Source organism: Microchirus variegatus (assembly GCF_963457635.1).
Source record: "Microchirus variegatus genome assembly, chromosome: 3".
Classification (NCBI taxonomy): Eukaryota; Metazoa; Chordata; class Actinopteri; order Pleuronectiformes; family Soleidae; genus Microchirus; species Microchirus variegatus.
Window position 1 is genome coordinate 3,304,495 of NC_139804.1, and position 18,103 is coordinate 3,322,597.

The 18,103-nt window shown below is 39.1% G+C and overlaps 1 protein-coding gene across 2 annotated transcripts in view; it reads left to right on the top strand.

The window, feature by feature from the left end:
- The window catches only part of tenm4 (teneurin transmembrane protein 4), a gene marked incomplete at both ends in the record, with an annotated part of 186,001 nt that overhangs the window by 120,300 nt on the left and 47,598 nt on the right, over positions 1-18,103 (top strand). Inside the window, 5 exons of one of the 2 annotated variants that reach the window (XM_083887239.1) lie at positions 5,778-6,039; positions 10,446-10,713; positions 10,807-10,950; positions 15,789-16,038; positions 17,497-17,517. In XM_083887239.1, the coding sequence (XP_083743365.1) occupies positions 5,778-6,039; positions 10,446-10,713; positions 10,807-10,950; positions 15,789-16,038; positions 17,497-17,517 (945 nt within the window). The remainder of the gene's footprint in view (positions 1-5,777; positions 6,040-10,445; positions 10,714-10,806; positions 10,951-15,788; positions 16,039-17,496; positions 17,518-18,103) is intronic. The other variant, XM_083887238.1, reaches the window with a different exon arrangement.

An 18,103-nucleotide genomic window follows, 5' to 3' on the forward strand; every position in this document is an offset into this window, starting at 1 on the left:
CACTGTGTAAGTATGTAGTTGGGTTAGGGTTGGTTTAGGGTTAGCCTAGCCCCACTGTGTACGTATGTAGTTGGGTTAGGGTTGGTGTAGGGGTTAGCCTTGCCCACTGTGTAAGTATGTAGTTGGGTTAGGGTTGGTTTAGGGTTAGCCTAGCCCCACTGTGTAAGTATGTGGTTGGGTAAGGTTTGGTGTAGGGTTAGCCTAGCCCACTGTGTAAGTATGTAGTTGGGTTAGGGTTGGTGTAGGGGTTAGCCTAGCCCACTGTGTAAGTATGTAGTTGGTGTAGGGTTAGCCTAGCCCACTGTGTAAGTTTATAGTTGGGTTAGGGTTGGTGTAGGGGTTAGCCTAGCCCACTGTGTAAGTATGTAGTTGGGTTAGGGTTGGTGTAGTGCTAGCCTAGCCCACTGTATAAGTATGTAGTTGGTGTAGGGTTAGCCTAGCCCACTGTGTAAGTATGTAGTTGGTGTAGGGTTAGCCTAGCCCACTCTGTATGTATGTAGTTGGGTTATGGTTGGTGTAGGCGAATAAAATATGTCAATTCAAAGCAGATCACTAGGGCTGGAATAACACAGTGCAGATGGATGTTATTTATTTGACATTTTTAAGTTGAGGCCACACACATGCGATTAATATCTGGCACATCTTTCTTCTGTTTGTGCTGCAGCTTAATATTCTCCTAACCTTCATTTTAAATTCATAAAGTAGCACATGATTGAAAAAAAAAAAAAAAATCTAACCCTCTTCAAAGAGCTCCCTGAGACAAGTCTACACCAGAAAGCGGGTAACCTCATCAATAAACTCATTGTCTGGCTTCTTTTTTGATTAATTGCAGCCCCAGCGGAGACCTTTTTGGAGGAAAGATAAATGTTTGTGTTGAGCTGTTCTAAAAATAACAAAGGGGGGGGGGGGGAGTGTGGAAGAAGTCTTGAGTTTTCTTTGTGGCTTTTCTTTGGAGTGACTTTGTGCCACCTGCTCTGGCTAAAAAACCTCAGATTGGTGCCGCCCCCTCGCCGTCGTTGTGTTTCTGGGAATGAAAGAGGAAAAACACTTAGTGTAATGTTGTCGCTGTGGCTTCTGTTATTTCCAGGTTGCACACACCCACACACACACACACATACAGTGTCATCATCCACCTCCAATCCCCCATGTATCTCACACAGTCGCCAGTGTGTTAGGGGCTTTGTTAGTGTGTGTGTGTGTGTGTGGGCTCCTCTATCACATCACTGTATGGTGTGGTGTTTACTATCCCAGCTCCACTTTTATCTGTCGCTGACACTCCACAGGCCCCACGTTTTTTTTGCGCTGTTGTGTTTTGATCTCGATCGGGGTTAGGGTTAGGTTTTTTCCCCCTTGTCAGTCGTCGCCGTCGCCGTCTTCCTCGTTACACCGAAAATCTCACATCTCAAACCTAATCATTTTGACCTTCTTCACTTATTTCCTCTCCTCTCCTACAATTACCCACTGTCCTTAACCCTTTCCATTTCTGGCCGCCGCTGCAATTTCCTCATCCCTTGCTTCCTTTCCACAGCGCTGGCTTCCCTCGTCGATATCCTCCTCTTTTCCCCCCTTGCAGCATGTATGTAAACACTACTCCATCACGACTCCCAGGTTCCCCAGTAAACACACGCCCCGGTCTCCTGCAACTCCTCTGCAATCATTGTAAACACGCTCAGTGCAGCGTGAAATCAGAAATGCACCTGTTCAGCCACTTAGAAACGGGAAAGCTGTCTGCGCTCGTTTTTTATGGCCTGTTCTTTATTGTCTGAGGGCTTAGTTTTTTTTTGAATTACCTTTTTCCCACTATCTCGAAAAGTTTTTCTGGCCTAAACGAAGGAGGTTAGTTTAAGGCTTCTTTTACAACAGTGCAGCCGTTTTCTGCCTGACTGAGCACTGAGATAGACTCACACCCACCAACACCAACACCCTATATGACTTTTTTTTTCCAGTAATGAGTAAACGCTGACATGGATTCCAGCTAATTACATTACTGCGTGCTTGCAAAGACATCTGTAAGAGTGATTTTGATGAGTCAGCATTTTTTTTTTTAAAAAGATCCATCCCAGTGACCCAGAATGCCACCATTCTATAATTTCATATCAAATTATTATCATGATTGTTTTTACTACAAATGTCAGTTAAACACAAACTGTTACCAATCAGTAACATGCGATATGACTTAATATCGTGTAATAATGACGTCCTGTTCCTTTAAACACAGTCAGGTGATACAGACAGAATATGATACTAAATTACATTTATAATAGTAATAATAAGTAATAATTGGTGTTGTTCAACCTTAAATTTCATGTTACATGTATATAATCGATAAATCTGTCGATAATTTTCTCTTCGTCTTGTTTTATTTGTCTAAATATTCAATTTGAATGATTTCTTCGTTAACTTGAGCAAAGAAATCGGAAAAATATTCACATTTTAGAAGCCGGAAAAATCAGCAAAACTTGCTTTAATTCCTTAAAAACACTCATCGATGATCAAAGTACTTTATTTAGTAATCGATTCATCAAGATTTATTAGATTTATATATCTGTTTATGATATTAATATATCAATTTTCTTTAATAAATGTGATATAACTATAGGGTTTATATCGTTCCATAACAAAACAAGGACTTTTACTTTGAAATTAGTGCTGGCCACTAGGTTAACGCACGTTAGCGCGTCTCCATGACGACTGACCCGGAAAAAGACGCGCGTGATGTACCGTTTACCAGTTAGCTCGATCCGCCGCGTTAGCTCCTTTAGCGCCGTTAGCTCGCCTACAGTGGAACTGTAGCGGTCTGTTTATTAAACGTAAAAGAGCAGCGCTACAAATAACTAGCGTACCTGTGTAACTGCGTACGTGTGCCTCTGTTTTTGAAGTTTACCGTTACTTTAGAGACCTGTTGACGTGATGTCACGTGCGTCTTTTTCCGGTCAGTCAGTATGGCTATGCGTCAACGTTAACGCGCGTTAGCGTTGACGCCGCTAACCGCCGTTAACGCACCCAGCACTATTTGAAATTCAACAAAATATCATCATAAATATCTTATCTAACGTCGTATTGCTCAACTCGTCAGACTTGATGCTCATTGGCCCTCAGGCCATTTGAGTCCGACACCGCTAAATCTTTAATATACTGGAAAAAGTCCTCGACTTTTATTTTTGAATTCCCACGCTATTCATCTTTAACATCAGTCGCTGCGTCCTTGTTTCACTTATTTAAAACTGTAGGTACATAATAAATACACATCGTGTCGTTTTTGGTATCAGACGTGTCAGATTCACGGGCGGGGTTAGCTCTCGGACGCTAGCGAGCGAGGCCGTCGTTATGCAGATGAGTATGTTTCGTCGCGTTGCTTCAGGCTGTTGTCGCAATCGATAACGTCCGCCACGTTAGCGTTAGTGGAGCGGACCCGAGCGAGTCCAGCTGCACGGCGTCTGACGGATCGCGGCAGCGCTATCGCATTAGCTCTGCGGCACTCTGTACTCCAATCAGACCAAGCCAAGGGCAAAACACCAAGGGCGGAACAAACCATTGTTTATCGCCTCGGCCAATTGGACGGAGCGGAGATTCTTTATATAGGAGCGCAAACCCATGAGGGAGACGAGCTGGCCCGAGTTTATTATTCGGACTTGTAGAAAGATGTTTCCCATGTGCGAGTCCGACCCCCGTCCCTGGAGCTTTTTCGGGGTGACCCGATGCTAATTGGCTCTAACAGTGAAGCGACAAGAGCTGCACAAAGTCCTGCGCGGCAGCGTTTAGAGGTGACGGAGTTCTGCCCGGGCTTTTAGACCGATGTTAGAGAGGACGGCCTTCGTCTCAGGGATCGATGCAGGAGCGACGGCTGCCTCCGCCGTGAATCTTTACCGCTAACGCGTAAAAAACGTGAGCACAGGAGCGACAGCGCATCACACACATGGACCTTCCGAACCAGGGGTCTCCAAAGATGATTCAGTTTGAATGATTTCTTTGTTGTTTAGTAATCTATTCATCAAGATTTACTAGGTTTCTATATCTGTTTATGATATTAATAATGTTCATTTTGTGTCATAAATATGTTATAACTATAGAGAGTATACATCGTTCCATAACGAAACAAGGACTTTTACTTTGAAATTAGTGCTGGGCACTAGGTTAACGCGTTTCCATGACTACTGACGGGAAAAAGACGCGTGTGATGTACTGTTTACCAGTTAGCTCAATTAGCTCTGTTAGCTCCTTCAGTGCCATTAGCGCGCCTACAGTGGAACTGGAGCGGTCTGTTTATTAAACCAAAAGAGCAGCGCTACAAATAACTAGCGTACCGGTGTACTCTGTATGCGTGCCTCTGTTTTTAAAGTTTAGCGTTACTGTAGGGACGTTAGCTCCTTTAGCGCCATTAGCGTGCCCACAGTGCTTATTGCTCAACTAGTCAGACTAGATGCTTCATTTTTGCGTCATAAATATGCAGGTTTTTTTGCAAGCTATATATCAAAACAAAAACTTTTACTTTGAAAGGGTGTGTAACGTCATCCGCGGCCGATGTCCTGTGGCCCTGCACTTATTTTAAAATTATTCAATTCAACATTTAATTATATATTCACTTGCCCCCTCCTGACCAGCCTAGAAGTTCACTGGCCCTCGGGTCATTTTGACCTCAGAGGTCAGAGCTCTAAACTGAAACTGGTTCCTCAGAAATGAGGTTCTGCCTCATTGGAACCAGGTTTTGGTCTCTGTGAGGACCTTAAGAAGTACTCTCAGTCTCTCACACACACACACACACACACACACACACACACACAGTCTTGTTTGAACGCGTGCATCTGTTCTTTTCCTTCAAATCCCATCCACAGATTACGGCGTTAATTAGGAGATGTGTTTCTTAGATTGTGATCAAACATCGTCCGTCTGTGTGTGTGTGTGTGTGTGTGTGTGTGTGTGTGTGTGTGTGTGTGCGCCGCGTAGATAAGAGGGAATTAATCATCCTTCACTCATTAAAGAATACGTTAGTGTTATTTGTCGTTGCTTACTTTTGTTATTACTCACTGCAAACGGTGGCAAATGGGTTGTTGCATGGAATATATAATTTTTATCTCATCATTTTGGCTTTTATCTCATAATTTTGACATTTTAATCATAATATTGACTTTTTATCTCATAATTTTGACTTTTTATCTCATAATTATGACTTTTTGTCATAATTGTGACTTTTTATCTCATAATTGTGACTTTAATCTCATCATTTTGACTTTTTATTTCATAATGAATACTTTTTATCTCATAATTATGACTTTTTAACTCATAATTTTTACTTTAATCTCATAATTATTACTTTTTATCTCATAGTTATGACTTTTTATCTCATAATTTTGACTTTTTATCTCATAATTATGACTTTTTATCTCATAATTTAGACTTTTTATCTCATAATTTTGACCTTATTCCCCTAGTTGGCCACTGAGATGTCATAAAGTAAAGAAATAAAAAGTGATAATTCTTTGAATAACCACATATTATCCCTAAAATAAAAAATGACTTTGCAAATATTGTCAAATTAATGTTTAATGGATTATATCGGATTATTTGTACCATCTTAAATAGAAGTGAATTTAAACAAATCAAGTTAATTCAACTCAGTCTTGTATAAACTTACCTGCTTCAGTGTTTAAATGTTATTTTCTGCTTTTCTGTGAACTAAATACTCTAAGTTTTTTTTCTATAATCTAAGGTTTTAGTGATGTATGAGTTATCGTATTTACTAAATCAACCTTCGTCCTTTCACGTCTCGTCTCTTCCAGTTTCGACCTGGTGACCAACGGCGGCGTCGCCATCGCCCTGCACTTTGAGCGCGCGCCGTTCATCGCCCAGGAGCACGCGCTGTGGCTGCCGTGGGGGCGCTTCTTCGTCATGGACACCGTCGTCATGCGCCACGAGGAGAACGACATCCCGAGCTGCGACCTCAGCAGCTTCGCCAGGCCCGGCCCCGCCGTTTCCCCGGCGCCGCTCACCGCCTTCGCCGGCTCCTGCGCCGAGAGGGGGACGGTGGTGCCCGAAATCCAGGTTAGACGCTTGTGGTTATGTGATCCAAATGATTCATATACCACACATCTGGGGTCGGGGGGGCTGGGGGGGCTGGGGGGGGGACACTATGAAGGCTATTCATCAAGTACAACTGTGATAGTAACTCTGGCTCAGGGCAGTCCTGTGATTTTATCTCCCCGGTGTAATTGGCTTGTGGAACTTGGGCGATTTACAGTGTGCATTGTACTGTCTCAGCGCAGAGTGATGATGATTACCTCGCACACAGAAAACAGCCAGGACATTTTTTAATTTCTCCTGGGTCACGAGGCCTCTCAGGACCAGCACACGAGCCACCGCTAAGGAACGGATTTGTTATTATCTTGACAATGTATATTTTTACGGAAGAAGATTACGGCCACGCAGGAAAAAAATATTTGAGTTCTGACTTTTAAACTCAGAATTCTGTCATAAATGATCCATTTGCCCTGATGCACTTTGACAGTGAGCTGACTTTCTTCTCGAAAACAAAAAGTATCTCAGAATGACTTGAAATTTACCATCATAATAGTCGACATCACCCTGAACAAGGATCTAATCAAAAATATTTACAAATCTCTTAAGGAATAATTTTAATGCTTTTTTGAAATTCAGGAAATGATCCATTTGCCCTGATGCACTTTGACAGTGAGCTGACTTTCTTCTCGGAAACAAAAAGTATCTCGGAATGACTTGAAATTCACCATCATAATAGTCGACATCGCCCTTATCAAGGATCAGGTGAAAATATTTGCAAAACTCTTGAGGAATATTTTTAATAAATTTTTGAAATTCAGGAAATGATCCATTTGCCCTGATGCACTTTGACAGTGAGCTGACTTTCTTCTCGAAAACAAAAAGTATCTCGGAATGACTTGAAATTTACCATCATAATAGTCGGCATCGCCCTGAACAAGGATCTAATCAAAAATATTTACAAATCTCTTAAGGAATAATTTTAATGCTTTTTTGAAATTCAGGAAATTATCCATTTGCCCTGATGCACTTTGACAGTGAGCTGACTTTCTTCTCGAAAGCAAAAACTATCTCGGAATGACTTGAAATTTACCATCATAATAGTCGTTATCAACCTGAACAAGGATCTATCGAAAATATTTGCAAAGCTCTTAAGGAATAATTTTAATGAATTTTTGAAATTCAGGAAATGATCAATTTGTCCCTTTGACAGTGAGCTGACTTTCTTCTCAAAAACAAAAAGTATCTCAGAATGACTTGAAATTTACCATCATAATAGTCGGTATCAACCCGAACAAGGACCAATTGAAAATACTTGTAAACATCTTAAGGAATAATTTTTATGTATTTTTAAAATTGAGGAGTTTAAACTCAGATTTCTGAGTTTTAAAGTCAGAACTTAAATCATTTGCAAATGATTTTTGTTTGACAAAGACAACATGTGCGGCTGAATGTGTGGCTTCCCTCATGTCTTGCAGGCATCTCCGTGCCCTTCCCTAATTACTCTGTCTCCCAGTTTGCCTCATAAGATTTATAGCATATCAGTGAAGTTCATATACGCAGTCCAGGTCTATTTATAGCAGCCGTTCCTTGAGCTGTAAATGCATTAAAACGGGGACATCGTCCATATTGCGCTGGTCCATTTAAAAGGTGAAGTCTAAACGGTTATTTTCTTTACAGAAAGAAACACAGACGTGACTTTCGATAATAATTCAATTGTCATCCGTGCAGTGGAGACATCCAGCGACCAGAGGTGACTTCATAAGACTTGGTTAAACCAAACCTCTGCTGTCTGACCTTTGACCTTTATATGAGTGCTGACCTCCTCTTCTGTGTGTGAGGGAAGTTTCAGGTGTGACCTCAGGGGAAATCTCCTACACTGACCTCTGTAACCTGAACTTATCGTTCTAGTGTAATTGGACTTAGGGGCAATAATTCAACAGCCATACACGTGATTTAAGAGGGTCAATTTTCATATAATAATATTTATGCGTTACACAAACACAATTTTAAACATTATTATCTAGATTTGTTAAATGTTTCTCTGTTTATCCTGGTGCCAAAGAACCAGAAAAAACTTTTTATCTCATAATTTTGACTTTTTTCTCACAATTTTGACTTTTTATCTTATAATTTTGACTTTAAATCTCATAGTTATGACTTTATCTTATAATTATTACTTTTTATCTCATCATTTTTACTTTTTATCTTTAAATTATGACTTTATTTTATAATTATTCCTTTTTATCTCATAACATTGACTTTTTATCTCATTACGACTTTTTATCTCATAATTACGACTTTTTATCTCATAATTACGACTTTTTATCTCATAGTTATGACGTTTTTCTCCAAATTTTGACTTTTTAATCTCATAATTTTGACTTTTAACTAATAATTATAACTTTTTATCTCATAATTACGAATTTTTATCTCATGATTATGACTTTATCTTATAATTATTACTTTTTATCTCATAATTACGACTTTTTATCTCATAATTTCGACTTTTTATCTCATAATTTTGACTTTTAACTTATAACTTTTTATCTCATAATTTCGACTTTTAACTTATAACTTTTTATCTCATAATTTCGACTTTTATCTCATTATTATGACTTTATCTTATAATTATTACTTTTTATCTCATAATTACGACTTTTTATCTCATAATTTCGACTTTTTATCTCATAATTTTGACTTTTAACTTATAACTTTTTATCTCATAATTTCGACTTTTAACTTATAACTTTTTATCTCATAATTTCGACTTTTATCTCATAATTATGACTTTATCTTATAATTATTACTTTTTATCTCATAATTACGACTTTTTATCTCGTAATTACAACTTTTTATCATAATTATGACTTTTTATCTCACAATTTTGACTAATGAAAACAGAAATAGTCCAATTAGGCTCATTTTACTCATACTTTTTAAGGTTAATTTCAGACAATGTGGCAATAATCATATAACAACAACTCTCAATATTTCATATAATCTTAAATTACAGTATAAAAAGGTTCAGTATATGATGATATCCTATATTTACACAAATTTTTACGGTGCCATTATCAACACATCACAACGTTATTTTGTCCACAGAAACAAATCCATCTTTAATTATCCGTCATTTGTCACAGTAACGATCAGCGACGACGTTTATTCCTTTTCTTCGCCGCGTCACCTTGTCCCAATCGAAGCGCGCCCTCTCTGAGTCCACGGACGCCAATGTCGTATGGATTATTGCAGCCAAGGCCAGCGCTCCCTAATGAAGGATCTGCTGTTATTAACTCAATTATGAAAAAACACTCAGCGGAGTGCATCGTGATGAAATCCTTCATCGGTTTCTGCGTAATTGTCCTCAAATTGATATTTCTCATCCTCCCCTCGGATCCATATTATATTGGTTTTAGACGAGGGTTTGAAAAATGCCTGACAAAGGTTATATCGGCCGCTGACCACAGCGGTGACAACATTGATATTTCCTGTAGTATATAGAGGCATCACATTCATCTTTGCATCATGTCTTATTGGTCTAGCATAAAAAGTTGAAGTTATGAGATTATGAGATTAAGTCATAATTACGAGATAAAAAGTCATAATTATGAGATAAAAAGTCATAATTATGAGATAAAAAATCAAATGATGGGGTAAAAAGTCATAATTATGAGACAAAGGTCAATATTATGAGATCAAAAAGTTGAAATTATGAGAAAAAAGTCAAAATTATGACATAAAAAGTTGAAATTATGAGAAAAAAAGTCAAAATTATTAGATAAAAATCAAATGATGAGATAAAAAGTCATAATTATGAGATAAAAAGTTGAAATTATGATATGAAAATCACAATTATGTGATAAAAAGTCAACATTATGAGATATAAAATCAAATGATGTGGAAAAAGTCAACATTTTGAGAAAAAAAATCAAAATTATGAGAAAAAAGTCAAAATTATGACATAAAAAGTCATAATTATGAGATAAAAATCAGATGATGAGATAAAAAGTCATAACATGAGATAAAAAGTTGAAATTATGAGGAAAAAAGTCAAAATTATGAGATAAAAATCAAATGATGAGAAAAAGTCATAATATGAGATAAAAAGTTGAAATTATGAGAAAAAGTCAAAGTTGTGAGAAAAAAAGTCAACATTATGAAATATAAAGTCTACATTATGAGATATAAAATCAAATGATGAGGGAAAAAAGTCAAATTTATGAGAAAAAAGTCAAAATTATGAGAAACAAAGTCAACAATATTAAAAAGTCAGAATTATGAGACAAAAAGTTATCATTTTGATATATAAAGTCAAAAAATGGGCTTCCACAATCGTCCCTATTTCGACTGAAATATCGTTTCAATGATGAAATAAAAATCTCTTTTATTCTGCTTCTTATTCTCCATGTTTGTATTTCTTGTGTCTGCAGTCGCTGCAGGAGGAGATTCCCATCCCGGGCACGGACATGAATCTGGGCTATCTGAGCAGCAGGACGGCAGGTTATAAGTCCATCCTGAAAGTGACCCTGACTCACTCCACCATCCCTTTCAACCTGATGAAAGTTCACCTCATGGTGGCCGTGGAGGGTCGCCTCTTCAGGAAGTGGTTCCCCGCGTCGCCCAACCTGTCGTACGACTTTGTGTGGGACAAGGCCGACGTCTACAGCCAGAAGGTCTACGGCCTCTCGGAGGCTTTCGGTGAGCGATGATGTTTTTAAACAGTAGAAGAAAACACCGCGTGTTTTTACGTCTGCTTCTCTAATGCTGAACTGGATTCTGTCTTCTTCACAGTTTCCGTGGGTTTTGAGTACGAGTCGTGTCCAGATCTCGTTCTCTGGGAGAAGAGGACGGCTGTTCTTCAGGGCCACGAGACCACCGCCTCCAAACTGGGAGGATGGACGGTGGACAAGCATCACGCTTTGAACATCCAGAGCGGTGAGTCCTTTCAAATTCAAGTCAAAGTCATCATTTTGACTGTTTATGTCATAATTTAGACTTTTCAATCTCATAATTTAGACTTTTAATTGATAATTAGGACGGCTTATACTTAAAACTTTTAATGTCATAATTTTGACTTTTTATGTCATAATTATAACTTTTTATTTCATAATTTCAACTTTTTATCTCATAATTTTAACTTTTATCTCATAATTTCAACTTTTTATCTCATAATATCGACTTTTTATTTCATAATTTCTACTTTTCAATCTTATAATTTTGACTTTTAATTGATAATTATGACTTGGCTTATACTTAAAACTTTTAATGTCATAATTTTCACTTTTTATGTCATAATTATAACTTTACTTCATAATTTCAACTTTTTATTTTATAATTTCTACTTTTTACCTCATAATTATGACTTTTTATCCCCAAATATTGACTTTTTATCTCATAATATTGACTTTTTATTTCACAATTATGATTTTTTATCTCATAATTTTAACTTTTTATCTTATAATTTCAACTTTTATCTCACAATTTCGACTTTTTGTGTCATAATTTCGACTTATCAAATGAGTAGTAGTCCAATTAGGCAAATTTTAGTTGTTTACTTTTTAAGGCAATGTGGCAATAATTATATAACAACTCTAATTTCAATATAATCTTAAATTGCAGTCTAAAATAGGTTCAGTATATGTTGATATCTTTATGACACAATGCTCCCATGAGTGCAGATAAGTACCACCATGTGCCTCAGATGATGCTTTTAGCGGCACATGGTCTCTTCCTCCTCCCTCTCTGTCGCCCACAGATGGATCACACTTTCTTCTTTTTTTTACTTTTATTGTCGCCGTCTATTTTTAGCAAAGAGGGGGTCAACTTTCTTATTGCCAGCAAATTACTCCTGAAAGGCAGGAGGAGGCGAGAAGAAAGGCAAACTTTGGGGCTCGCACCTGTCACCGGCTGCATTTCACCGTCTCCTCGTATCTTATCCAGGAGGGTCTCATCAGAGGAGATGAGGCGTACTTATTTGGAAAGTGCTCAGGAAGGTGGCACTTTGATCTGTCACAGGAAACCTGCTGAGTCTCAATGTGCTGTCCGCAGGAAACGGGGAGTGGAGCTGCCACTTGCCCTCGCTTCACCTGCGTTTTGCTAGTTCCTCGACTGCTGCTTCCATGCACCCTGTGGCACCTCAGAGTCTTGTTCATGACGAGCACTTTTAGATGTACCTTTAGAATGTCCCTGATTTAATTGCGATCACTGTGTGCTTTCCTAGCATCGGTGTGCGCTTTCCTAGCAACATTGTGTACTTTCCTAGCATCAGTGTGCGCTTTCCTAGCATCAGTGTGCTCTTTCCTAGCAACAGTGTGCGCTTTCCTAGCAACATTGTGTGCTTTCCTAGCATCAGTGTGCGCTTTCCTAGCATCAGTGTGCTCTTTCCTACCATCAGTGTGCGCTTTCCTAGCAACAGTGTGCGCTTTCTTAGCATCGGTGTGCTCTTTCCTAGCATCAGTGTGCGCTCAGTGTGCGCTTTCCTAGCATCAGTGTGTGCTTTCCTAGCATGAGTGTGCGCTTTCCTAGCAACAGTGTGCGCTTTCCTAGCATCAGTGTGTGCTTTCCTAGCAACGGTGTGCGCTTTCCTAGCATCAGTGTTCACTTTCCTAGCATCAGTGTGCGCTTTCCTAGCATGGGTGTCCACTTTCCTAGCATCAGTGTGCGCTTTCCTAGCATCAGTGTGCGCTTTCCTAGCAACAGTGTGCGCTTTCCTAGCAAAAGTGTGGGATTTGTTAGCATCAGTGTGTGCTTTCCTAGCAACAGTTTGCGCTTTCCTAGCATCAGTGTGCACTTTCCTACCAAAAGTGTGGAATTTCTTAGCATCAGTGTGCTCTTTCCTAGCATCAGTGTGCGCTCAGTGTGAAATTTCCTAGCATCAGTGTGCGCTTTCCTAGCATCAGTGTTCACTTTCCTAGCATGAGTGTGCGCTTTCCTAGCATCAGTGTGCGCTTTACTCGCATCAGTGTGCGCTTTCTTAGCATCAGTGTGCGCTTTCCTAGCAACAATGTGCGCTTTCCTAGCATCGGTGTGTGCTTTCAGAGCATCAGTGTGTGCTTTCCTAGCAAAAGTGTGCGCTTTCCTAGCATCAATGTGAGCTTTCCTAGCATCAGTGTGCGCTTTCCTAGCAACAGTCTGCGCTTTCCTAGCATCAGTGTGCGCTTTCCTAGCATCAGTGTGCGATTTCCTAGCATCAGTGTGTGCTTTCCTAGCAACAGTCTGCACTTTCCTAGCATCGGCGTGCGCTTTCCTAGCATCGGAGTGCGCCTTCCTAGCAACAGTGCGCAATTTCCTAGCATCAGTGTGCAATTCCCTAGCATCAGTGTGCGCTTTCCTAGCATCAGTTTTCGCTTTCCTAGCAACAATGTGCACTTTCCTAGCATGAATGTGCGCTTTCCTAGCATGAGTGTGCGCTTTCCTAGCATGAGTGTGTGCTTTCCTAGCATCAGTGTGCGCTTTCCTAGCAACAATGTGCACTTTCCTAGCATGAATGTGCGCTTTCCTAGCATGAGTGTGCGCTTTCCTAGCATGAGTGTGTGCTTTCCTAGCATCAGTGTGCACTTTCCTAGCATCAGTGTGTGCTTTCCTGCCACTTGCCTTAGCTTCACTTGCGTTTTGCTAGTTCCTCAACAGCTTCCATGCACCCTGTGGCACCTTTAGTCCATGACTAGCACTTTTTGAATTGTCCCTAATTCAATTGCGATCAGTGTGCTCTTTCCTAGCAGCAGCAGTAAGCAGCAGCAGTAAGCAGCAGCAGTAAGCAGCAGCAGCTCTTCAAAGATTAAATCCCATCCCAGAAGGGTTACGCTTGGCTAATCTTCTGTGATAGACCACATCGTGTGCTGCTCAAAGAACTCAGGCCACTATCAGGAGCAGTAAAAACATTCCAGACATGCAGATGCTGAATTTCAAATAAGATTATATTGATTGGACAGCAGGAACATCTTCACATTTGCATATCTGATTTTGTTCCAAGCGTAAACTACAGGCCTGAGCGCCTGCATGTGGACACTTATCGTGGTTTTTCATGCAGCCACAATGTGTTTCCTTGACTTCTTTTGCTCCAGGAGATTTCGCTCGGTGCCAGTTTGCCTTTTTTCGACATGACGTTGTGCCCGAGTTTCCATCTGCCCGGTCACACAGGGTCGTTATGAAGGCTGTAGAAATGCACACGAACATCTGCTGAAGTCCCTGTTAAGCTAAGCAGTGGTGTCAAACTGGTGGCTCCACGGCCCAGATGTGGCCTCCCAATCTATTACATGCGGCCTCCGACTTAAACACAATTATTCTAAATATGTTTGCTGGCAGTATTTTTGTATACTAGTCATAATAAGACATTCTGTTGTGATTATCAGCATGAAATATATATATGTAAATATATATGTATATATTTGTATGTATATGTATTTATGTCTATATATGTATGTATGTATGTATATATGTTTGTATATGTATATATGTCTATATATGTATGTATGTATATATGTGTATATAAACATACATACATATATGTATGTATATGTATGAATATATATGTATGTATGTGTATGTGTATGTTTGTATGTGTAATAATGTCCATGCATATATATACTGTATATATATTCATACATATACACATACATATATATACATATGTATGTATGCATGTATATATATGTATGTATGTGTATGTATGTATGTATGTGTATATATGTCTATATATGTATGTATATATGCGTATATATACATACATACATGTGTGTATATATATGTATGAGTATGTATATGTATGTATGTGTTTGTATATATGTGTAATAATATCCATACATATATATACTGTATATATATTCATACATATACACATACATATATATGTATGTGTATGTATATGTATGTATGTGTATGTATGTATGTGTATGTATATATGTGTGTAAATATCCATACATGTATATACTGTATATATATTCATACATATACACATACATATATATACATATGTATGTATGTATTGCATATTTTTTTAGAATTGCATGGCACAATCAGTGTTAGCGTGTTTTCTCTTAGTTACGCTTTTGCTTTCATAATTATAGAGTCAGATCTTTACATTTAATACTTTAAAAATGCACTATTTTCTATACGTTGACGTGTTTGTTTCTCCGTGTTTTCCAAGTCATCGGATAAAAATAAACAAACTGAGCATGAGAATGGCTAATGACGTGACGTAGATCACATTCTGACAGAGCTGCGGTTTGATATATTATGCACGTATACGCATATCGCACTGAAACTAATTAGATGCCATCTTTGTTATCAGAGTGTTAACACACACGCAGTCAAGTCCTTATTAGCAAACATGTACAGTATGTAACACAGTAACAAGTCACTGTAACTATTTTTTACCACAGGGATTACAGAGCAGGGATTAACACTGACAAAATCATGTCATTTATAAAACAGCTGCATGTGAGATCAAAAAGGTGAATTTATTTCACATATTATTGTGTAAAATTGAGAAAAACACTTTTTCTTTTAACCAAAGTTGCAAAATGTAGCCAGAACTGCTCGAGTTGCATCTCACTAAGTATTTAATGAGCCTCATTTATTCATGAAATCTGATTTAGCTGTTCAATATTCAATAATTTGTTCTTATTTTTCATAGCCTGGAGTGATATTATTTTAATCTCATCCGATTACCAAGTATGCACTTGGGCTTTTGTTTGCATATGCATTTTTTTTTCTTTCTAGCCTCCAGCGCTGAAACTAAAACAGGTTGTTACCACTTTCTTGCCCTTTATCAGGTATTCTTCACATGGGAAATGGCGAGAATGTCTTCATCTCCCAGCAGCCCCCTGTCATCGGCAGCGTGATGGGGAACGGGCGCAGGCGCAGCATCTCCTGCCCCAGCTGCAACGGCCTCGCCGACGGAAACAAGCTCCTGGCGCCCGTGGCGCTGGCGTGCGGCTCCGACGGCAGCCTCTACGTGGGCGACTTCAACTACGTGCGGAGGATTTTCACCACGGGGAACGTCACCAGCGTCCTGGAGCTCAGGTACTCGCACGGATCCGCTTTAGCAGACGCACGCCTGCACATCCGGATTTCAGCTAGCGCGATGGCGCGTGTGAAACGGCCCGTAAAAGACCAAAGAAAACGTCCAAAGTGTGGGACCATTTCACGCTTAAACAAGAAGCTAACAAGGCTAACAACTACATCTGGCGTACCACAACAGCACGTCCTCAATGATTCAGCATCTGAGCCGATAGCATCCAGTTGCTAACGCTTCTGACACACGCTAACGTAAACATTGATGTTAGCTGATTTAATGTAGCTTACTAGGGTTGCATTTATCAAATATTTTGTATTATTGAGTGTTCTACTGATTATTCCTAATGATGATTCAGCATCTGAGCCGATAGCATCCAGTTGCTAACGCTTCTGGCACACGTTAATGTAAACTAGCAAATTGATGTTAGCTGATATAATATAGCTTACTAGGGCTGCAGCTATCGAATATTTTTGTAATTGAATATTCTACCGATTATTCCTAATCGGTAGGAGTAATCGGATTAAAAAAATTGGAAAAAAGAAATGGAAAAAAATAACAAGGCTAGCAACTACAACTAGCTTACCACAACAGCACGTCCTCAATGATTCAGCATCATATGAGCCGATAGCATCCAGTTGCTAGCGCTTCTGGCACACGCTAACATAAACATTGATGTTAGCTGATTTAATGTAGCTTACTAGGGCTGAGGCTATCGAATAGTCTTGTATTTGAGTATTCTACCGATTATTCCTAATCGGGAGAAGTAATTGGGAGTAATCGGATTAAAAAATTGGAAAAGATTTGGGGGGGAAAATCGGAAAAAAAATTACAAGGCTAACAACTACAACTGTCGTACCACAAAAGCAAGTCCTCAATGATTCAGCATCATATGAGCCGATAGCATCCAGTTGCTAACGTTTCTGGCACACTAGGGCTTAATAGGGCTGCAGCTATCGAATATTTTTGTAATTGAGTATTCTACCGATTAAATTAAATTAAAAATTTCGGATTTTTTTTATATTTATTTCTTTATTTCTTTATTTGTAAATAGATAATAATAATGATTTTGTGTTTTGTGTCCTCTATTATTTGAAAAATAATTGGTCAAATAATTCCATAAATATTTGCTAGCTGCAGCCCTACCGCTAACGCTAACTCGGGAGGAAGCTAGGCTCAGATGTGCAGCTCATAAACCACTGAGGTCGACTGAGAGAGAGGGGAAAATGCCCCAAAGGCCCAGGATTGATGGCCTCGCCGCTCTCGTCCACCTGTAGCAGCCAGAGTTTGGCTCTGATAACAAATGTAATGGAGTCTCTGCAGGAAAAAGATGAATGACTTTGGTGGTTTTCTCAATGTTTGTCGTTCTGACTAACTCTCTTTCCTACTACTAACCACTAACATTTCCTCTTCTGTCTTCTCTTTCTCTTTCTCATTTCCCTGCTGCTTGTGTCAAACTCTGACAGAAATAAAGACTTCAGGCATAGGTAAGCTGCACGGTGTTGAATATCAGAAAATGGTGCAGTCCAAAAATGACCTTTTGGAGTCCATTTCAGACACGGCACAATGATCCTATCTATGAAACAGTGCATAATTCTCACCTTCATGGCTCTATTAGCTAAATCTCCTGAGCTAATGTTATCTCTGTGTTATGTGTTTTGTATATACCTGTGTGTGTGTGTGAGACTGCAGCTAATTATCGAGTCAATAGAGGCTGAACTTTTTCCCTCAGGGTTAATAACAGGAGTCGGAATCGCGTTGCCCGCTATAATTCAATGTTACGCCGTCGTCTCAAACATCACTGGAGTAAACACGTTTCAAACTGTAATGTAAAGCATGTATTGCATCGTCGATATCGTCGGTACATCCACTGCAAATCCAAAACAAACCGTACCACGACGTCCCAATCCCGAGTTTCTGATATATATATATATTTTTATATATATATATATATATATATTATATTATATTATTTTACAGTGTTTTATTTAGAGAATTGGAGGTTGGAACAAGGGCCTTTCTGCATGGAGTTCCTTTCTCCGGCTTCCTCCCACGGTCCAAAAACATCCAATA